The 24,650-nt window shown below is 32.6% G+C and overlaps 1 protein-coding gene across 13 annotated transcripts; it reads right to left on the bottom strand.

The window, feature by feature from the left end:
• Positions 1–149: 149 nt before the first annotated feature.
• Positions 150–16,742, bottom strand: LOC18613280 (kinase superfamily protein). Of its 13 annotated transcripts, XM_088802916.1 has the most exons (22): positions 16,286–16,742; positions 15,419–15,680; positions 15,195–15,300; positions 14,971–15,112; positions 14,455–14,716; positions 13,231–13,598; positions 12,538–12,611; positions 11,569–11,722; positions 11,191–11,377; positions 10,271–10,484; positions 9,396–9,875; positions 8,755–8,812; positions 7,962–8,049; positions 7,032–7,106; positions 6,854–6,946; positions 6,544–6,687; positions 5,351–5,423; positions 3,818–3,900; positions 3,636–3,690; positions 2,761–2,836; positions 2,468–2,631; positions 150–654 (listed from the first exon to the last, which is right to left on the bottom strand). In XM_088802916.1, exons 1-20 carry the CDS (start codon positions 16,704–16,706, stop codon positions 2,774–2,776), a joined length of 3,402 nt encoding a protein of 1,133 aa, XP_088659042.1. In that variant the 5' UTR covers positions 16,707–16,742; the 3' UTR covers positions 150–654; positions 2,468–2,631; positions 2,761–2,773. The 13 variants fall into 13 exon arrangements, with proteins under 13 accessions (XP_088659042.1, XP_088659041.1, XP_017979330.2 ...); XM_088802915.1 differs by having other exon boundaries at positions 2,468–2,836; XM_018123841.2 differs by having other exon boundaries at positions 2,468–2,836; positions 6,854–6,937.
• Positions 16,743–24,650: the final 7,908 nt, after the last annotated feature.

Genomic DNA, 24,650 nt, shown 5'->3' with positions numbered 1-24,650 from the left:
TGTGCATTTTTTTTACATTCATTTATTTTTACTTTATATAACAACTTTCTAAAATACCAAACACCAAAAACAGCGTTTAGCAATACAAGCAACGTAATTTAGACAATGCAGCGTTAATCTTCCATCATAAAAAGGAAACTGTACACACATACAAACAAACAAACAAATATTAAAAATAGCTAAAAGGTTTTTATAAGAAACAATAGCGACGAGGATTGGATTTCTCTGATTTCGGTTTGACATAGAGACTAGAATCCGCCTATAACGGTGATTTTAAATATAGTAATAACCAGTTACGGCAGGATGCACATCAAACTACAATAGCTAGGGCCTAGAGGGGCCAAATAGGAGAAATTAAATAAATAACGGGGGTAGAATTGTCCCCCAGGTGCGATTGGATTGAGCCCAATCGCAGTGTTAGTGCTTTGCCCAAGGGACTAGGCCGAAAGCAGGGTTAAAGCACCGTACGTACTGTTGGTACCGAACGGGGCCATCACAAAGCGTGTGGATACCACGCGTTACCTCAAGGGTGAAGTGAAGAAGCTTTTTTATTACCTCAGACCCGCATTGACCGCAGCCCTCTGTTTTGTTTCGGGGCGGCGATATGGACGGCACATACCTGAGTCACCGGTCTCTAGAGAGAGAGAACCCCACCTTGGCCAACATCCACAAAGAACAAATGTCATGGCATATTCCGCAGTAGAGAGGAAAGGATAGTGTCCAGATAAATACTTTTAATATCATAATAAAGCAAACAGCCCAGGAAGCAATCTGCCTTTCTAACAACTAATGGTACGTTTGGTTGGCGGAATAGACGGGAATGAAATAGAATAGTTATTATGTGAGAATAAAATGAGGTAGGAATAGAATAGAATAATTATTACTTAGTTTGGTATGACAAAGGGAATAGAACAGGAATAATTATTATGACTTATTGTAGTGTTTGGTTGGTAACAATAATTTTGGAATAAGAAATGAATATAAAATAAAAAGACAAAAACACCCTTTATTATTTATGTGACATTTTATTTTTATTAGATTTTTTAAATATTAATAATCTAGAATTTAATTAAAATATTAATAATAAATCATTTAAATATTAACATTTATTTAATTTAAATATTATTATGATTAATTTTTATTTTATTTTATTTTTAAAATATTCATAATTGATAATTTATTTAAAATATTAATAATTGATAATTTCAATATTAATATTTATTTATTTTTTAAAATATTAATATTTTATTTAATTTAAATATTATGATGATCAATTATTTTATTTTATTTTATTTTTGAAAATTAATAATTGATTATTTATTTAAAATATTAATAATAGATAATTTAAATATTAATATTTTATTTAATTTAAATTTTATTATGATTAATTTTTTATTTTATTTTTTAAATATTAATAATTGGTAATTTATTTAAATATTAATAATTGATGATTTAATTATTAATATTGTTTATCTAATTTAAATGATATTATGTTTATTTATTTTTAATTTATTTTGTTTTTAAATAGGAATAATTTATAATTTATTTTATTAATAATTGATAATTTAAATATTAATATTTTATTTATAATTTAATATTAATATTTTATTAAAAATTGGAATCAAGTGAGAGAAAGAGGAGAGAGAGAAAAATAATATTTTATACTAATAAAGTTGTAAATTTTCAAACTTGTAAGGGGTATTTTTGTCTTTATTAATTTTTAAATTTATTCCTCAACCATGGAATAGCTAATACCATGGGGGAGGGTGGTATTAGCTATTCCTTGGTTTTAAAGGATTTTGAAGAATAGCCATTCCATAGGAATGGCTATTCCTTAAATCATTTTCCAACCAAACAAAGGAATAAAAATTCCTTGAGAATAAAAGGGGAATGGCTTAGCCATTCCCCCAACCAAACATGCTATAAGAGTCCAATATATGATGTCTGCTAACCCACCTAGTGTCGTATGAACTTTCAATTTTTTATTTGACAAAACAAAACACAAAAACAATAACTTTTATCAAAGCCAATCACAAAACTTATCCACTTTTCACAACAATTTGATCTGACTATTAAAGCCTATGAAGACCAGGCAAGACTATCACAAATCTAGAATAAGCAACCCCGAATATAAAATACTCCCAGCACAAGGCCCTCTCCTCTCTCTACATGCCTCCCCAATCACTGTCAATATATACAAACTATATACAGTTGCAGAACAATATGGATTACTAGTGTCAATCCACACACACACATATGATGAGGAACCGCTTAAGAGCAAACCACAAGTAATTGCACATGCCATGAGACACAGCCACCACCTGAGTTCAAAATGCCTGTGTAGAAGATGCAAGTCTAGACCTCATACTAAGTTAACCCACTATTACTAGGCTAAATCTGAGATGTTTCAGCCAGTATTTGACATATTTTACCCAAGAACATTTATATCACAAGATAACCGGCATACCTTGTGGTCATCACTTCGGCAATGACATAGGATCCTTTACTGGGTGCCACAATAGCATCCAACTTGATCTAATGGCACTGGAACTCAAGCATTCTGTGTTGCAAGGAACTTGGCGACTGAAACTTCAGGATAAATCCACCTTCCATCTATTTCATCACTTTGATCTTCAAAATGGATCAAATTTTCAATTTTCTTGGATCAAACATAACTAAATGCATGTCTTCCATGTTTAGACATTAGTGACAAACGTACTTCCCAAGGAAAATGGTTAACTTCAGAAAAAAATGGTTGACCTGTGTACTTCTGTCAACTTTTGCGAGGTTGGAAATAAGGATGCCTCAAAGCATCATCAACACTTAACCGATCATCCTACAAAATACAAAATGCATTTCAAACCCAAAAACATCACATTTACAAAAACTACTAGTAAAAGACAAGTAGAAAGATAAATTGCACTAGAACTTCTATTTTATAAGGATTGCTGCTTCATTTGTCATCTAGAGCCCATTCACCATTAAACATCCTACCAGTTCAAGGAAGAGATATAAATGCATATGATGCTCAGAAACCACTGTCACTATGGAAAGACATATTTCTCTAAAGACAGTTGAAAGCACACCTCAACTACTACCTTTCATTGCTAAAAATAACCATATGCCATTATATATAATGTAAAAGAACTGCACAAGTATGTTAAAAATAAATTATATGCATTTACAGTTAAATTATAGTTTTCGAGAATATTTTTTATAAATCTCAACTATTTTTATCATGTTTTTTCATTAACAAATGAATCATAACTCCTTGCTATTCTCAAGCCAACAAACAGAAATAGCAAACCTAAAAGCTATTTCTTTTGCTCTTAACTACTTCAAAGAACATTGAAAAGTGTAAGTAGTTATTCTCTTTAAAAGCAATTTGAGCCTATGAATATTATGAAGAAAACATATGATCTGCAGTCCACCACAAAGTTCTTGCTAAAATGCAAAATTAAAACACATTTGTAAAGTCCCCACCATATGCGTTTATATATGAAAGCACTGTAACAGCACAAGAAAGGTAACAAATTAAAGTTTTATTCATTTTATCTTAATATACTGTGTCACAAAATTTTAAAAAGAAAATGCATCAATCATTTTCCATTGAAGTTATAAATCTGAAAGCTTACAGGGTCCCAGAGCAACAGGTCACGCACTAACCGCAAAGCCCAAACATTTGGAAATCTGCAGATAATTTTGAACAAAAATATAACAAGTGGGGGGGGAATATAACAAGCGAATAACACCAAGAAACATCACAAAATCAGATAATCATGTGCACTTCAAATATTATAGAGAGCAAGAAACTTACCCAAGCTTAAGAGGGTCTCTACTCCTTATTTGATGGGAGAAAAACTCTTCAGAGCATTTCCAGGAAGCAGGTGAAATGCCACCCTATATCCATCGATGTGGTTAACCACTAAACATAGAAAATCAACCTCATTGCAGGGAAAACAAAGACTAATAAAGGCATCGACAGAGCACCATCCCTTCTAACACACAGTATTTGTCTTTAACTATGACTTAAAATTTGATCACAAGGCCTTCATTAACCGTCACCAGAAGAAATAGAATGGTGGCATTCCAACTGAAGTAACATTAAGCATGGAAAAGAATAGAAAATAAAATTCTGTATGATTCATTATTTAACAATTTTAACCATTCAATACACAATCTGAGCCACTATTCAACGATATAAAATATTCGATATTTGAATTAATTTTCCGCAGATTGATAGACTAATTTTATGCATCACTAACTTCCCTTGTAATGCTGTGAACTATCGCCTTGATTTTATTTACTGTTTTATCACATGACAACATTTGGACCTAAGTACATGCTTCACATATTCATATTTACTAGCTTACACAGGTCATATCACCAATATCTAGTGGTAGTATCACATAATTCATCACCTACACTAAAAACATCAAACAGAGCAAGAGGGATTCTACTTAAATGGTTTAGTTGCTGGTCAGATGACAAAAAGTAAATATAGTGATCGAAAAAGAGGTGATTTAATATTCACAAAGAAAATTATAAACATCAGCAATCAGCACGTCAATTTAACCAAATTGTCAATCATAGAAACTGCCTTCTACTTGATTAATAGCCTAAGCAACATGAAAATTTCAAACAAATAAGAGAACGGGAATTGAAGACAAAATATCAAATAATATATTACCATGCGATAGTACTTAAGTAGCATTAAGCATGTAAAAGAGTAAAATAATGTTCAGGACGATTCATTATTTAATAATTTTAATTGTTCATTATGCAATCTGTGCCACTATTATATGGTATAAATATTTGATATTTGGATTAATTTCTGCAGAGTGACAGACTAAATTTATGCATTACTAAGCATCACAATTAAATTCTTCACCTGCACCAGAGCATTTGTCTCATTGGTTGGTGCATAATCCCCCTGCCTAAAGAGCAGGGTTCGAATCCCCCCTTCCCCAATTATAAAAAAAAAAAAAAAACAATTAAATTCTTCACCTACATTGAAAACATCAAACCAGAGCAAGAGGGATTCTACTGATAAATGGTTTAATTGCTGGTCAGATGACAAAAAGCCAATATAATGCTGAAAAAGGTTGAATTCATATTGAAAAAGAAAATATAAACATCAGTAATCAGCACATCGATTTAACCAATTTGTCAATCATAGAAACTGACTTATACTTGATTAATAGCCTAACCAATGTGAAAATTTCAAATAAATGAGAATGGGAATTGTACACAAAATATCAAATAATATATTACCATGCAATATTACTAACAACATGTTCTTGCAATAGGATACACAGGGAACCTATATAACAAAGAGGACGGAACTCACTCGGTTCATTGCACGATGATGTTTTGAGGAACTTCCGGTGATTAGGATGCACAATTCCATGAATGATCTAAGCCTGAAACCACAACTCCGGGGTTAGAAGTATACTACACACCAATTCTTTCAAGTAGAAAATACTCTCTTGGCATATGTGATCACAAACATAAAAATAACAGTAGATTGACAGCTTTCAGAATAAAACTTCTTGGTTGTTTCAAATAAACAATTTAGTTAGACATATCCAAGCCTATTTGCTATACAAGTTATCAGAAACACAGGAGAACATATACATAAGATTCATAGGTGCTTAGAACACATAGTTCACATTATCCTATCTTCCACCTCCAGAGTGAACCCAAAATTAACTGATCAACAAAAAATTATTAAAGTGGTCAAAAAAGTAAAGGACAAGAAAAATGCAACAACAAAAAGAAGAACAAAGGGAAGAATGTTTTAAGACAGTATGGTGTATGCAGAGAACTGAATTTCTTCAATCTTTTTGTTATTTTCTTTCCAGTAAAGTTCTCACCCAAAACTTACCTATGCATCACGTCAAACCAACTTCTGCAGAATTCTTCTAAGACACCAACATAGCCAGCATTAACATCCCCAAGCCCAAGAATTTGCCAGCTTTCATTAGTTACCCTTCTAACACCCTCACTTTTGTCACCGACAGAGCTACAACTAAGCTTTAACCCTCCATTTGAAGCTTAAACTGAAGAGAAGCTCAAATTACAGCATAACTTCATAAAACCTTTTTAAGAAACTAATTTCTTCCGCTGATACTACAGGGCCTATAAAACAAGCCTATGTCCAAAATAACTTGGCCACAATATTTCTTTTTTTTTTTTCTAACTCAACAATTATGATTATAGAAAAAGATAAAGGATCAAAAACTGAAAAAGGATCATTGTCAACCTTGTTCAACAAAAGAAAAAAAGGAAGATTCAGAAATTAGCATGTAGTTCATATCTTTCAAATTCATCCTACAGAAGAGATGCAATTTAAGCTACTTGATATTCATGATTGTACGCATTAAAGAGTAGGTTAGTAGACTAATCGGCTTATCCATGTAGAGAGAGTCCTGCTCTCAGAATACCTTTAAAGTGTCAAAGGTACCTTGCTAGAGACACATCATATTCAAGGAAAGCCATTTCTAAATCATTGTCTAAGAGAAGACATGGAGTTGAACTTACTTATAAGCAAGCTCCTTCAAGCCTTCATTCCAACCCTCAAGATGATGATCTAGCAGAGTACGTGTTACAGCACTTATCTGAAATACATTTGGTGACCCTAAGATCATCTCTAAGACCACAACACCCACACTCCACATATCATATCTGTCAAAATAACAATTATTACAATGTCAACATAATTCAAAAAATCACAATACTAGTTCAATAAACAAAAGTCACAAAACTTAAATCAAGAATTTTGAGACAGATTTCATAGTGTGGATGAAGAACTTTGGATAGAGACAAATGATGAAAGGGCATCTTGACATACTTCAAAGTAGTGCTTGTCGCCCCCTGATACCAACTAGCATTAAGAAGAGCTTCAGGTGGACTATAATCATGAGTTTGCTCAGATCTGGAAAGACTAGAGTAGATATTACGTTCTTTTCTCTTTTTGGAAACAAGACCATGGATAAGGAAAAAGACAAAGATCATAAACAGGAACACACCTAGAAGGGCCAGTTGATCCATATAAATGCTTCATTGTAAACCCATCTATTGCACTTCCAAAGTCAATGATGCGCCTAAATAATTGGTGAAAAAGGCATTATTAACAATTTGTAACTCGGATGGTTTTCAAAGCACCTGATTATAACAAGACCTAACAACACACCACACACTATAGTGGGACATAAACTTTGCCACAACTGCAAATGCTAACCATTTTATAAAACCATTCTTTCCTATTAACAACAAAATACCCATAATTCATATTCTAAAGTCCTAAATGCTAAAATTGAAAACAAAGAGTAATGAATTAGGGTCTCCAATGGCTGCATCACCTTTTGAAATTCATATGCTATTATTCATTGAAAAAGGTTCACTTGTAGTATTCAAAAGATAAGCTCATGCGAGCCAAACACACACACACTCATACAAACAAAGGGCTAAAACCTGACTTCAAGTTTCATTCATTGATTGATATGCAAATCACTAGAACTTGAGTGGTCAACAAATCTTAAAGAAGAGAGCACTTTTGACCATAAGTGTAGTAACAGAGAAATTGTGAAACACGTATGTACTGTGCAACTGAAAATGGCAGCATAATGCACCTTAACTAGAATATCAAAGCAATGAATTATTGCTCAATCAATTTTGAGAATTCGAGGTCACACAGAAGGTCTCATGAAGGTTAAAGTCTTCAGGAAATAAAAGAAATGAGGAGAGTGCTTTCTTATTATTCCAATATGGAGCAACCACTTACTATATGCATTAAACACACCGTAAGGCTAAGAAATGAGACCTTGGAGAACTACAAACATATGCTTCAACTATTTAAATACAATGCAATGAGTAACAGCGTAAAGCATGCACACCAACTTCAAAAGAGAAGCAAATTGAGCATTAAAGCAGTATTAATGAGATATGAACAACAATACATTCTAGTGGTAAAATTCTTATCTCCACTTGGAATTCCTCTCAAGCATCTCCCAGTCTCCTGGTCCTCAAAGCATATAACCATGTTCTCTTCCAGTAAGCAATATGAAAAGCATACAATTTAGCACAAAGTCAATAGAATAATTTTCCCAAAAGGTGATAGGAAAATTGAAGAAACAAAGGGATCATTATATATCATTTTATCCTGATCATTTATCACTGCAGATATGAATGCAGAACATTGGACAAGGGAACTCCTAAAAGTTTTTGACAGTAGATGGCAATATTTAACTATGAGTCCAGCATTTATATGCTTTGCAAAGATACACGGATAGTGGAAAGTATTAAGCACAAGACAACATATACTAGTTTATTAACATAAAACCATAGCATCCTCAAAAGTAGACAAGAGCAATGCCATTGAGATGCACAGCTCTCATCCCAGCCCTATCCCCTTAACAGTCAGCGCATGCTATAGAAGCATACACTCCTAACTGTACACCTCCAAGCACAAATAATAATGGTCAATCCTAACATAATAGACTAGTTAAAAACAATGCACCGAATGTAAGGTATAATTTATACTTATGTAATATGTGTCATTAGTGTGTCAACAGGAAATCCAAGAGGTATAATATTTACCCAAATACAAATCTTTTAAGCCAATGGGACCAAAAACTAAAGCTTGGACCTAGCAATGGCAGTTGATAGATATCTTCACAAGATCCTAAGTCTTACTTTTAAATATATAATACATGATAAACAACATAGTAAACAAGGCATTGCCATCCTCACCAGGTTTGATATCCCTGTGGGTGATATTGCGATCATGACAGGACTTCAGTGCTACCAACTGTGCAAATCAAAACAGAAGGCATAGATGACGACAGCAGTTAAAACAAACAAAAGTAAATATAGGATAGTGGAGGGAGAATGTATATTGGTACACGAAAAACTTCTCATAGAAAACAATATAAGCCACATTTTGTACTAAGTTGAGATTTGAACTAGTTATGTTTTACAGAGCACTGCTCACTAAGTCGAGCTAGAATTTAAGGATATAGCCAAGAGTGCTCAAACTGAGTCAAAGGCTTGTAGTACTATATGACTTGACCAAAGTTTGTTGCAAAAACAAAAGAATAGAAATAAATTTAACCTCCATGTCATTAAATGAAAGAAAAAGAAACAGAAAGAAGATGAGAGCTGCAAAAGGAAAAATAGGGACGAGAATGGATTATATCTTTTGAAAAGGTAAGGGAAAAGGGGACAGCTGAAATCTAGAGGTTAAAATGAATATTCCTTTATCGCTTAACATTAATTCATTTCAGGGAAATTTTTGAAGGAATTTGAATGAATGATAACAATTTTAAATCAGTGGGTTACCAATAAAATCATGACAGTTTAAACTTAAATCTGAAATTCATAAGTAGATGTACCAACTGTCGAATAAGATTGCGCATTTCCTCATGTCCCTCTTCTGTTGTCTTCAACCAATGCCACCATTTTGATGGACGCAATACCTGAACTTGTTTTACTTCTTCAACCTTTTCTTCAGTTGCATTTTTTTCTGCTTCTTCCACAGTATACATAAGCTTCGATAGTGACATGCCCTCATAATGAAATACAAGCCATATTTCATTAGATCGCGATTCAAATGACTCTACATATCTTGCAATATGGTTCAAACCTTCTTCATAGGCAGCCTTGTGCCATCCAATTTTTTCAGAACTCCAAGTGATTCCTAATTCTGGATTCATATCTAATGGGTCATTGAAAACAGATTGTGATTCCTCCAAGAAAGGTTCCAACACTTCAGCTGAAGGAAAACTTCCAAGATTTCTAGAGGCATTTAAGAAGACTTCACCAAAGTACTTCTCCCGTAGACCACTTAAGTAAACTGAAGCCCCTCTCTCCACCTGTAATAGGGAAACCGACTACATTAAATCAAAATCATTTTCCATTTTCCTTTTCTGGATTAATGTCAAAATCATTTTCAAAATTTTATCCTCCAAAATAAAAACACATTAAAAATCAGTAGACAGAAATTTCCTTAATTCAAAATGTGTTTAGACGAAAGGTCAGAAACATGAAAAAGCAACAAATTCGTTAAACAACCCAACCAAAATAACACCTCTTTCAATAGTCTAACTCAAGGCAACATAGGTAACCTTAAAGGCAACAACTCTAAACCATAAGATGTATTAAGACAAAACAGTCATAAACAAGGTAGAAACAAACACTCCTTCAAGGAAGATAAATGGCATTGCACAAGATGGGTTCAACAAACATAAAAACCTCCAGAATGGCTTACCATTATGCGTTTCAGAATAAACAAGTTGCCATCAGGAAAACCAGCATTACTATCATGGCTAGATGTATTACTACATGAACTACTGCCACCAAAAATGGTGTTCTGGTTTTCTTCACTCCAGCTTGAAGCATTACTGCCTTGATGGCAATTCCAACTGAATGACAACCACACCTCACCATAAGAACCACGACCAAATCTTTTCTTTAGTACATACCTAATAAAAGTAAAAGTACAAGTGTCATAATGGTGAAATGACAATAAAGAACAATCAATTGTCTTTTTTTTTTAACCCTTTGTATGCTGATTGGAGGAAACCCAATCACTTTAAACATACAAAATAGCACATGATCAAACTTTATCCATTGTTTGGATTAAAGAGAATAACATTTGATATTGGGAATTTGAGGGAAAAATCAAAGGGTCCTTTGAGCAAATATGCCAACAAGAGATACTTTAATTTCCTCCAATTCTGTTCTCCAAAACTTTTAGGGATCCATTGTCCTTGCAAATGGAGAATACAGTGATCCTATCCATGGTGATTTTCTATCACCTTATTAGAAACAAAATGGTAGGATCAGAATATTATCCTTGCAAAAGTAGTCCATGTCTTTTTTAATAAAAAAAAATCTCTAATTTGATGTAAACCCATATGTACATAGATTGAAGAAAAATAAATAAATCAATAAATGACAATACTACGAATATAAATATATAAATATCTGTTTATTTGTTTTACATATATTTGCATCAATTAGGGCAATTTTGTGTAAAGATCACTGCCAAGGAGGCGATCCAACATTATTAAGATTTTGGAGGGTAATTAAGGCCTTTAAATTCAGTGAGGGAGGATCAATGCCATGGAAGATCACCAAGGTAACGCCAAAGGGGGAGGAAAGCATTAAGTAAGGAAAAGAATATACCTCGAATCTGGCATTGGATACTCTTCTGACCCATAACTTGAACTAGTATCATGGAAGGGTATGGATTCAAGCAAACCAAGGAAACTAGCAAAGCTCTCTGGATTCACACATTGATCATTAGCTCCATCAACAGTCATCCCAAAGTTTAAGCATAAACTCCGATCACTGTACACATTTAGAGGTCCACCTAACAAAAAGTTGAAAGAATAAAAATTTTTTTGCCCATGTATTGTGACATTGCACTATCGGTTTCAGGAACATTAAGGAAGTCAATATGCTTCAGACCAACCAAATAAATCAAACAGGCAATGGATCAAAGGGTTAGCCAACCCAGCCCAATATCCAATATAAAAAAGAGAGAAAGAAAACTTTACATACCACAGGGTTGTTCAAAGGCATTAGGTAAAGCATGGCGTACACCAATCACATAATCTTCCTGATCTTCCTTTCGAGTTTGAATTGTATCATCCACATCATTGTCAAGCTTCTCAAATAAATAAAAACAGCCATAACTGCCACGTTTTCCTTCAACCTAGATAGCAAAAAACAAACAAAATCATATACACAAGCATTTACTACACCATGGTGCAAGCTCCTACAATAGTGATTCCATCGTCTCAATCAACTCCAATGACTCAACCAGTATGAAGGTCAAATTTCCTTAACACCAAAGGCATACTACACCTAAATGTCTTAAAAGGGTAATAATGACAACTAAATCGAAATTTGTTTAAGCTCCAATTAAAACATGTAAGAGATTAATATTGTCACAAAGCAAAGGAAAATGACAGTCAGGGTCATCAAATATAGACTTTGAAGGGAAAAACAGGGAGAACCTAACTCATAGGTGGGTACAATTTGAGATTTTGATAAATTGATAAATTCTTTCTGTCAAACCCAACAAGAAAATAAGATCCGGGAGCCTCTCAGAAGAGAAGGAAAGAAGCAAGATAAAACAAAAAGGCACACTTATATCAAAGTAGAGTTTCCCTACTTTCTATTTAGTTTTATTTTCTTCTCATGCAACATATTTCTTTTAAAATGGAACAGCACCAGTTCTTGCCAATATGGATAGTGAATGCCAATTTCAGAGCTCATAGACACCTAAAAAATTTGCCAGCTCAATATTTAACAGCAGTTTAGGGTCTTTACATGACTTGAAAAGCTATTCAACTGGAGGAGGAATAAAGTAGAACTGAGTCTTTAACCAGACAATATCTCTTAAAAGTTCAACACCCCCTAGATATCTCTCTCAGAATGGAAACAAAAAATGGAAATGTATCTCCTAATCAAAAAAAAAAAGAAAATAGCAAGAAAAAATGAAACACATTAGCTTCTCAGCCTTACCAATAACCTGCTAAACTTGGTTCTGATTGGATGAGTATGTTCCAACTGCAGTAGATCAGCAATAATACCATTACCTGATCATGATGGCAAAAGGAAACAAGCCCATTAACAAGTGGAAAATAATTATTAGTCATAGTAGCAAACTTCTTAAATAAATAAAATTTAAAAAACTAAGATGCATCTTGGAACTACAGTTCAAAACCATACAGCTAAAGAAGCCAAAGAATATAGCATGTAAACAAGATTCTTCAAGAGAACTGAGAAGATAAATGACTAATGCAATTAAATGGGAAGCATGCCCATTACACAGATGCAAGGAAACCTTACCTAAACAAGACAGAAAATAAATAAGCCTGCACCTTGAGAAGAACATAGTTTAACAACGAATGCAAGGAAGGATGACACTGTTGCAGTGGTATTTTCTCTACCAATGAAGATGGCTATTTCAAACAAACATGCTAGCTAAATGGCTCTGAGCTTAAACTGATTTGTGTATGCATAAAACTGAAAGAGCATATACTTAAAACAACTAGTTCTCTCCTGAACCAGGTAGTGAAGGTCAAATTCATTAAACTTCCTTTAGTTCTCATTAAACTTTCTTTACATAAAATTTCTTTAAATTACAAATAAATTCAGTCAGTTCCCATTCCTTTCAAAAAAAATCCACAAGAAAGTTTACCACAAGATGCTTGCCTGATCGCTCATAAATGAACTCTTGTAGTCCATTAGATGGGAATTCCTTCTGCCCTTTTCTTCCACACCTCTCATTCAGCAAGCTTTGAGAATGATAAGCAGATCCCAATGGAACCACAGTAGCTGCCATATTGTCCATGCTGCCCTTTTCAAAGGCAGTATTGACTAAGCAATCAGCTAGTGAAAGTGAGCATGAAGAAGATAGCCCTGATCCCATAGTTCCGTGAGCCTTTACTTCCCAAAGCAAATCGCAAACATCCTGCAAGCTCAACTTTTCAAATACGCCATCAGAGCCAACCACCAGATAACTATCATTAGCAGTCAGAGATTGCCAATCTGTCACCTCAGGTGCAGCAGTAACACCATAACTGGAGAAAATGCACAGAAAAATTTTAATACATTTTTTGAGAATAAAGAGCTTTTCTTAAAATATAAAAACTAAGATGTTAAAAGAAAACTGTTGATTTGCAAAACAAACAGAATGTAAAAGTAAATTAGAAAGCACAGACACACATAACTATGTACTATTTTAATAATATATAGCAAAAGATTAATCTTTGCATACATCAAATCAGGATATTTTCCACTTTTTAGTAATATGTCAATTTTAACAGATTTTTTAAAAATAAAGCAAATCATTTTATATTATGTAAAAACAGTACAACAATCTGCCAAGGAAGAGGGTATGGCTCCTGTCTTCATCTGCCCCCATATGAAGCAGTGCAAGATCCAATCACAACTATAAGATGACATTAAAGCAGAACCTGCTGCTTGACATGCTTCATCAGGAATTCACAATTGTACACTTCAGGAAGGAAATACCAAATCTATACATTTCTAGCAGGAAAAAGCTACCATGGGAGCACCCTTGTGAAGCCTATACAGCCTTCTTCCTTTCACTTTCATTTTTACACTATTACACTGCACATGCTTTATCATATAAAAAAGAACCTTTTAAGAAACCTATATATGCACAATAAAACACCTTTTTATGAACATGGAGCCATGCACCGACATAAGAAAATAACTCTCTCTTCATAAAAAAATTACCAAGATGTCCGTCGACTTTGACCAGCAAGTTTAGTTTTATTCTAAGCATTTTCAGCTGAATTATGCCATGCCATAATCTCAAAATTTTCATGAGGTTAATGTCAAAAAGAAGATAAATGAAGGTAAGCTAGATGAAATCTCACAGAAACTGACTCTTCCAATTTAGAACATCACCTTTTAAATAATACATCACCAATAGCACGGGAAATCGCCAGCTGACCATTCACACGTGGCACACCACCCCAATCAACAACATAGCCACCAGCAGCTTCTACTCGAGACCTTTCATCATCTCGATCAGGATGATGATCTCTAGTTAGTTCCTTGACAATATAACGTAGTAGTCCATTGGATGCAGTCAATTTAAAGTTGAAATTTCTTAAAGGTGAAACAACACCATTGCGCCTCTGTTCCCTGTACAATTGTAATAAAGATGCTGCAATATGCAAGCTCCATGAAATGAATAACCATTACCATGTTCTTGTAAATATAGAAAAACAAAATCTAACTGCAATATATCATACTCTACAATCTGACATGCAATGATGTAATTTCATAAACATAACTCAATCAGCAACTTTTTTAAAGGGAAGGAGGAGGGACAAAAATATTCTAATCATGCTACAGAAAATATATGTGAGCCTAGGGATATTTTAATCAATTCAAGTGTCAACCAAAGATTCATCTAACCTTTAGCCTCAACAGGAGAAAGAAATTTTTCAGAACACAGAATGGCTTTTGAATCTCCAATGTTAGCAACTAAAATCTGACCATCTGCTAGCAGTATAACTGTCGCTGTTGAACCTGAACCAAGGTTCTTTCTAGATGCTTCCTTCACAGATTGAAATCACATCAATATAAAAGCTTAATGCCACAGTCCAGAAGAAGTGAAAGAGAAAACTAATTGAACTTACCTTGGAAAATACCACATCTATATCATGGACTGCCCTCAACAAAGCTTCCTTCAATATGTCCAAGTGGAAAGAATCATCAAGATTTTCTGGGACTGAAAACTTAAATCTGTGCAAGCATTCATACCTGGGATTAGAAATCACCAACAATAATAAAACAGCTATATCCATTTTTGTGAAACAAGGAATTGAAACATGCAGATTTCTGCGTGCACACATGAAAGCACCTCTCAAAGTTCAATTCATGCCCTCCAAGTTCTTCATCCCAATTAAGGACTTGAAAAACAATATCCCGTTCTCCCATATTTGGCAATCTACCAGAGGGTCTCTTCAATATAACAGAAAATGTTGCATCCAAAAGGAAATATGTATGCAAAGCAAAATAATCCAGTAAAAGTTTTGAAGCCATCTCACTAGCTTCAGCACCATTATGACCATCAAAAACTGCCACAATTCCGACTGTAACTTGCTTGACACCCATTTTGCCTGCTGCAATATAGCAAAATATTAAAACAACTAATAGAATGAGACTTAAGACAGGTAATGAAATCATTGATATGTACAAACTTCTTCAACCATCACAAAATCAGCAAAAGTATAGAATCATTCATCATTTAATAAGATCATTCTTAAAAAAATTGTCCCAACAAGAGCACTAAGTCAGTAGTAAACTTTGAAGTTAATCTATGTCTAGTTTAGCAAAATTTCTCCCCTATTTTACAATTCAACCTTCTTTGAGTTAAGCTAATATCATCGCTATACTGATTAGGGTCACTAGAATCAAACTCAGCATTTAATTAGAAGTCAAAACTTCATAACCTTAATCTTAAAAAAAGTTCCATTTTTTTCCCCAAAGTAATAAAGCTTTAACAAAAGAACCGCTATAGGCAAATTCATTCTCATTCTGAACCATAGCATATGAACTGTTAATTAATTGCATTATAAATTTCTCCTTTTCTTTTCTTAAACACTGCAGAGTTACTAGTAAAAGAAAATTCTCCGATAACACATTGTTAAACCCAAAAAAACCCTAACACGACGTAATTAAGCGTAAAGACACGTAAATAGAAACAGAGAGGAAGATCGAGAGATACTTGGGAAGGGAATGTGGAGATCAAGCATGCAGAGAGTGCGATCCTCCATGTGCTTTCTTCGACCCCGGAGCAAGGCCGATTGGCAACGGGCCGTCGTGGAGGTGGCGGCACTTTTACCGGAATCGTGATTCGGAAGCTTCCAGAGAGGGCATTTTGGGGATTGAAACACCGCGGGTGCACCGCCTTCTTTGTACACCATCAAACAGGTCGACGATTCTGCGTAAGAGGGTGTCGTGAAGCACACCAGAAACCCTAAAACAACGAGCACTAATTTGAACGACATCGTGGCCGCATCGTTAACCAACTCTTGATTCTCATTGATGGTATGTAACCACCAAGGTGAACAGTGGAGAGAGTTTGTGAAGGGAGAAAGCAGGGAGCTGCCCGGCTCTAACGGCAAGTTCGTTTGCCAGGTCAGCATCTGTAACCAGGGGAGAGCATTGGTCAAGGAAATCGACCAATATCTAAGCCCTTTACTTGTTTCATACTAAATTTTTTACAACTTATAGTAATTTTTTGTTATTGTATGGAAGTAATTTTAAGGAATACTAAATACTTTATATTTGCTTGAATTTATCATAGTGATGTAAGGTTGAACTTATTTTGAATAAAAATGTGAAAATGAATAGTTTTTTTTATATTACTAAAAATTATTGAAAAAAATTGATTAAATACTTAAATAACTCTCTCAACTATATCAAAAAAGTCAACTTAACCCTTATCTTTTTATTACGTTTAAATAAATCCTTAAAGTTTTATTTTAGATCAAATAAACTCTTCTTACTAATTATCGACTAACTTCCGTTAATCAATTGTATAGTTAGTAATTTTTATGTCACATCATTTGTCACATTATATGTTGACGTGTCATCTTGATGACATTAATATCACGTGACAAATGACACGGTATAAAAAATTATTAATTTGGAGTTAAGTTTTTTTCTTTTCAAATATCCAAAAATTATTGATTAAAGATTTAAAATAAAAAATTAAAAAAAAAACTAATTACTTCAAGTTGATTACCATCATTTCTTAACATTACATGCCTTTGCTAGTTTCAATATTATAAATGTTGCATATCCTACCCTAACTTTTCCTGTTTATGGATGTTCCCATATTTTTCTACACTAATTTTCAATCGAACAACAATAGCTTCGATCAAAATGGAAAGGGTGGATTAATTTTTTTTTTTTTATGAAGGATGGATGGTATTCAGTTAAGAAATAATGATAATCAATTTGAAGCAATTAGTTTTTTTTTTAATTTTTTGTTTCAAATCCTTAACCATTAATTTTTAGATATTTGGATAAGTAAAAAGAAAAAAACCTAATTCTTAATTAATAATTTTTTATGTCACATCATCTATCACATGATATCAACATCATCAAGATAATAAGTCAACATGTCACATGAAAAATGACGTGACATCATTAGTCAACAGTTAGTGTGTAGGGTTTATTTGACTCGAAATAAAAATTTAGAAGCTTATTGGAACGTAATAAAATAATTAATAAAAACTAAATTGACTTTTTTGATATATTCCGAAAGCTTATTTGTATATTTAGTTAAAAATTTTGAAAAAAAAAACTTATCAAACTAATCGAATATTAATTAATTTCGATAATTTGATTCTAATGGTGTTGTTCAATCAATTCGATTATATTTTAAAGAAATTTAGTTTTTTATTTTTGATTTTTTTTATTAAACCAATGGATTACTTTCTTCTAATTGTAACGCCCCTTTTGGTTCCTTTTTCTATTGGGCTTTGCCTTTTAATCTTGTTGACAAGATTTTGAAACGATTATACAGGGACCATCTGTATTTAGGGTGGCTGCCTATCTCATAAATTTGAAATTAGGCTTAATATCGATCTTGGGAACAAGAAAAATCAAAATAATCTTTCTAATTCTGTAAAAGTGTTTTTAAGATGATAGTTAACCTAAGAAATTTTCATTTTTTTAATGTCAAAAACCTGCCAAGCTACTCCAACACACACAAAGAGGAAGATTTACTTCTTGGAAGTATGAAGACATAAGAAGCTTATTATAAAAGTTAACTATGTTTATGGTTATCTACTAAAAGTATATTTTAAAATTGTACTACTTCCAAAAATGCACCTTTTCCAATTTTTATACCTAAATGTATGTTTTATTAGGCATAATACGTAAAAAGCTCATAAATTATTTTAAAAAAATTAAAAAAGTTATTATTCTTCATTTACGTTCAATTAAACCTTTATATTTTTATTTAGATCAAATAGACTCTTATAACAATTGACTAATTATAGTTTGTCAAAACGTCACTTATAGGGCCGACCCTTAGATAAAGCCACCCAAGTAAGGGCTTTAGGCCCTCAATTTAGGAAGGTCTTATAATTTTATAATATAATTTATTATATTAAAAATATATAAAAATAAAAAATAATTAATAAAATTACCTATTTTCTCACTTTCTTAATTATGTGTCTAATAAATCTTAATTTTCTATCACTTTTTAATTTCTAGAATACTATATTATTTTCAATCAACTAACGGTCATATGTATTTAATCATCTCTAACAATTATTTTTTTCTCACTTATTTCTCCTATTTCCAATCAACATACTTAATGATTTCTAACAACTATTTTTTCTCATATATATAAAACTAATTATTTCTTTTTCAATGTATAATATCTATTTTTGAATTCTTCTTTTTTTATTTACTCTTTCTTCTTTCTTTTTTTAACTTCAATTTTCCTCCAAAAAATACACAAAAAGTCCGTTATGTTATTATTTTCAAAAAGCCGTGAACTTCATTTGCGGTTTGCAATAAGCATTCAACAATTAAGTAGTATTGTTATAATATTTACAGATTTTTTTACTTTAATTTTTAATTTATATTATATTGTTATATTGCCTTTATTTTATGTGATAATTGATTTATTTGAATTAAAAATTTTGATTGTTGATTTTGTATTAGCCATTTAAAAAATATAAAAATTTTGCATCTCAAAAAGCTAGAAGAATAAAAATTTAATAATTTTTTTATTTTCAATAAAAGAATACCTCATTGAATATTTCACTTTAAGCATTTGAACTTATTGAGTCGCCCCTGGTCACTTATCTTTTTTATGTCAAATAGAAGATGGTGACATGGTATGATAATATAACCATTTGTACTCATTTTTTACCTTCCACGTCAATATCATAAGGTGTCACAACCCTTTCTCGGAGGTCTATGACCGACACATAGACCTAGACGAGTATAGCTAGTTAGACCCAAACAAACCTCTTACATTCATATATAAACTAAACGATCATATAAATCATTAAGCATTCATTCATATATTGTATAAACTATAGAAAAGCATCATTACATCGTTTTGGAATGCTGCCTCATAACGTGTGGAAACGCTTTCATGCATATATCATGTCATTTCAAAACATAATTTAAAATCATCACATTAAACATGTACTTGCCCTCAATGCTCAACTAGGCCCTTGTCCATGAAAACATAAACCAATAAAATATGCACAATGCCATGTAAAGTTAAAACTCCATAACATATTCAACATTCATAACATAACATAAATAAAAATTGACTCGTCAGCAAAACATGACACGACCTCTAGGTTGCAAAAGGCTACTAGATCACCTACCAAAAGAAGAGGAACAAATTAGATCTCCATGACACTGAATGCAGTGAGAAAGTTATCACTAATTTGTAACAAAAATATGAGAAATTAATATATGAGTCACAAAAACTCCGTGAATGAATACGATAAGGAAAAAAGTCAAGGGGTTAGAGTTTTTGCACGTATATAATATTTAAATAATCATTTATCTATGATCTTTAAATACTCATTCATCAACTCTTTGAAAATGAGTAAAAATCACATCTTTGAGTACACTTTAAAAATTATTTGAAAATGAACACACAATCTTTAAATCTTCGAATATAAAACTTAATCAAGCTTTTGAAATACTTTCCAAACACATTTGGAATCGTATAAACCTTTGGAAACAAGTTTTGAATGTAAAACCATTTAGAACACATCAAAAGGGCTAATTTACCATTCTGTATTTGAGGTCTTGATACCTTCACAGGAGGTGTTGAGACTTTTGGGTAAGGTCTTAATACCTCTTCTAAGGGTATTGAGACTTCCTTCACAAAAATGTTTTTCCAGCATACTGTTTTATAGGTATTGAGACTTCCTTTTCATGTCACGATTCTTCCTTCATAAAAACCTACAACTTAGACTGTTTCCAACTTTTATCCATCCCATTTGATGATCTAGACTTAATATCAATCTTGCGTCATACCTTTCATCCATACTTGGCTAAGAAACCTCGTTCTAAGCATTTCTAACATAACACGCATTAGAAAAACTAAGCAACTCACACATTACCCAAGTCAACAAATAAGCTAAGGTCTAATTATTGACTATGAAAATATCCATCTTTTATGGGTCATGTTATTGGTAATGGCATGTCCCCCATTATCTTGAGATTACTAATGGTATAACCTCTATTAATTTGGATAAAGTGTGGCACACTTGGGAATGGATTTACTGCCTCACTCCCATTCTCATAAAGAGATGATAATGGTATAACTCCTATTACCTTGGCACTCATAGTTGTAAATGGTATAACCTAAATTAACCTAGGTAGCCTATCAATCTATTCTAATATATCATCATTAACATACTCATCATATAGTTCATCATTTGCATTCAACATTGTCATGTATATGGTATCTTAGACATGTTCTCATACTTACATCATATGGTATATGGAAATAACATTACATACGTATCATAATTGAGCATACATCATGTGCTTAATCCCATGTAGTGTACATTTATGCCATCTCATAAACTCATGGGTGGGAATATTATCCTCCACCATAACATCATATAGCATCTGAAGCATAGATTCATGCCTATCTCATGCAATATATGGAAACAGCCTCACATACATATCACAAATTAACATGCTTCATGCAATCTATACATATCTCATTAAAGTAGTGGCTCGGTTCAAAACAATTGAAACAACTTGTTTTTCCTTGTTGAAAACTAATACATAATGTGTGTGTGTGTGTGTGTATATAAATTTGAAAACTTTTTCAAAACTTGGGTTTAGTCACAAACATATTTTCACCTTTAAGAATAGAAACAAAAATCATGTCAACCAAATAACTCATCAAATCATGTTTTTAGCTTTACATATTAAAATAATTTAAAAGTGATGTATCCACTCACCTTTTTAGAGCATATCGAACCTTTTCTCAGCTTTCGACAAGTATTTAGTTTTTTAAAAAATACCAACTTTCTCTATCGTGCTTAGAAACATTTAAATGAGTATCAATGATGTTCCTAGCATCGTAAATCATATTTTAAGCATAATCTTGAGCATGAATCATCATCTAATTTAATTAGATCTTTATTTAAACTTATTGCTTATATGCCAACCATAGTCTAGTCTTAAGAACTTATTTTTGTTAAAGAAAAGTCTACCTTGGTAAGCTCCCTAAGCTAGAAAATTATTAAAACCTAACAACAAAGGTTAAAAATCACAACTTTAGGATTTAACTAAAACTTTGGAGTAAAACCCATAAACTTAACTACCGAAAAATCATTTCTTTACCTCCAAAAATGTTGAAAAACAAGTTTAAACGGTTGAAATCAAGTTGTTCTTCAAGAAAAATGATTTTGAAGCTTGAAAGAGAGTTGAAAGAGTTGAGATGGTGGCAAAAGAAAGGTTTGGCGGTTCAAAAATGTAGGAAACCATCAGATCTCGAAATTGGTGACCTATTCATAGTGTAAGGGGTGAAATGACAAGTTTAATTCTTATTTTTTTCAAGTCTGGCGTTGAAGTATCGATACCTTTATGTCTTGACACTTTTTGAAACAAAATGGCTTTGTTTAAGGTTTCTCGACTCAAGTCTCCAAACTTCTAATGGAAGTTTCAATTAGATTTGACAATTTTGGACATGACACAGTAAGATACAGGTTAACTAGGTTTGAGTTTAGTCTTAACATATTTCGTGTTTAGCATTAGTTGAAAGTGCAATTGAATATGAGAAAGTAACTTTCAGGAGGAGGTAGGTTTTTTCATATAAGATGTTGTGCTCATATGCTTAATTTGATTGTGCAAGATGGTTTGAATGAGTTGATAATGCTGTCCAAAAAGTAAAGGAAAGTATTAAGTATGTGAAAGGTTCTTAAAAGAGAAAACAAAAAAGTGTGCAAACCTAGTGAATTTGAATGCAAAAAGATACTTAAAACAAGATGTTCCAACTAGATGGAACTCTATATTTCTCATGCTTGAAAGTGCACTTTATTTTCGCTTAGCTTTTTCTCATTTGAAAATTAGTAATTCAAATTTTAAGCATTCTCCATCTAGAGATGAGTGGGGATAGAATTGAAAAACTTAGCAAGTTCTTAAGTGTTTTTTATGAGATTAATTGTGTGTTTTCTGAAACAAAGTATCCCACAACCGACTTGTACTTTCCTTTGATATTCATAGCACACATGACCTTGCAAGAACATATGAGTGGAGATGATGTGCATTTGAAAAATAAGGCTACTCAAATGTTTGTTAAGTTTGAGAAGTATTGGTCTGAATTTAGTTTGATTTTAGCTATAGCTGTGATATTTGATCCTCGATACAAGATTCAATTTGTGAACTGGAGTTATACAAAGCTTTATGGGAGTAATTCAGCTGAATTTAAAAAGGTTTGTCGTGACGTGCGGGTCCGGGAACCCGTCCGCCAGACGCGGGCAAAAATTAAATATGTGTGGGTGTGGGAGTCGCCACCAATCTTTTTTATCTAGGTGTGATTGGTCACCTATTAACCCGATTCTTAATCGACGAAGTCCTAAATTAATTTTAGGTCCGTCGAAAGAACGAGAACTGGTCTACGTTTTTTTTTTTTTTCAGGGATGGGTTCGGGAGTGCGGTTACGCGCGGAGAAGGGTTAGCACCTCCGTGACGCCCGTTCTTCGAACGGTACCATTTAATCTTAAGTTATCTTAATATAGCCTTTTCTTGGTTTAATCCCTATTTTATTAATTAAATTTTTTATTGAATTGTCAGACTGAGTTTTTCACTTGATCTTACGTATGCATATGATACAAGCGTAGAATGATGTCGTGACTTATTTATTTTAAATGATGGAGTCGGTAATCTTTTATTGAAAAATTATTCGAAGACTATCCCAACGCTTTGGTGAAGTCTCGAAATCCTCCTCACCTAGAGATATCTCCGGAAGAACTCGTCTCTACAAGCTCCTCGGGGAAATCCCATCATCGGGATTCTCGCACCATTTGCAAAATAAGAGTGGCATGCAATGACCGTATAAAATGCTGGTATCTATATGCACGCGTTTATTGTTTTTAGATGTTTAAAAAAAAATTGGATTATTTATTAATATTTATTTAAATTAATTCGAATGTAACAAAATTTTCTTATATTATTTTTTAACAATAACTATTTGACTTAATGGGTTTTGAAATCTAGAGTTCAGATTTATCCCGACGCTTCGGTGAAAATCCGTCTCTAACTTCGCACCCAAAAATATCCACCGAAAAAAGGCAACTCTTTACCCCTCTTTGGTGGTAATACTCAAATATTTGTTCCAATTATATTGTTTATTATTATTATTTATTTATTTTTCATTTTATTATTATCATTAATTTTTTATTTATTTTTTTTATTTTTTATCTAAAAAATATAATATAATATATATATTTGCATCATGAATTATTATTATTAATTTTTTTTTAAGCCTCCAAATATATTTATAATATAAATATTTTTTATTCACTTGTCATTGTTATTATTTACATATATATTTTAATTTTTATTTTTATGAAATTTTTTATTTATTTACTTATTTGATATATATGTGCTTTAAACTATGCATTTTTACCATTATTATTATTTTTTTTTATTTTTTTAATACTATCATTATTTTTTATTTTATTTTTGATTTTTTAATATTAAATATAAGTGTCCATATTATATAAATATTTTTTCCTAAAAAAAATGATAAATGCATTTAAATTAAAATGGGCTAGACCCAACACTAAGACCCAAGCAAAACAAAACAAAAAAGGTTATACCTTGTTGGGCTGCGATTGGCCCAACTCGACGGCCCGCGGGAGCCCAAATCTAACACCCCGGCCTGTTTCTGGCAGCACACGAAGTAGGACCCAAAACGCACCGTTTGATGCCTGCAAAGCCACTCAAAACGACGCCGTTTGGCCTGGACCTTCCGGCTTCTTCTTGCCTCTCTGAAACGACGCCGTTTTGCCCACGAAACCTAGGTATTTAACCCCCTTTTCTCTCTTTCTCTCTTCACTTTCATTCCTCACTTT

The sequence above is a fragment of the Theobroma cacao genome, chromosome 1 (genome assembly GCF_053813885.1).
Source record: "Theobroma cacao isolate CCN51 chromosome 1, ASM5381388v1, whole genome shotgun sequence".
NCBI classification, from domain to species: Eukaryota; Viridiplantae; Streptophyta; class Magnoliopsida; order Malvales; family Malvaceae; genus Theobroma; species Theobroma cacao.
This window is presented reverse-complemented; position numbering and strand designations above follow the sequence as displayed.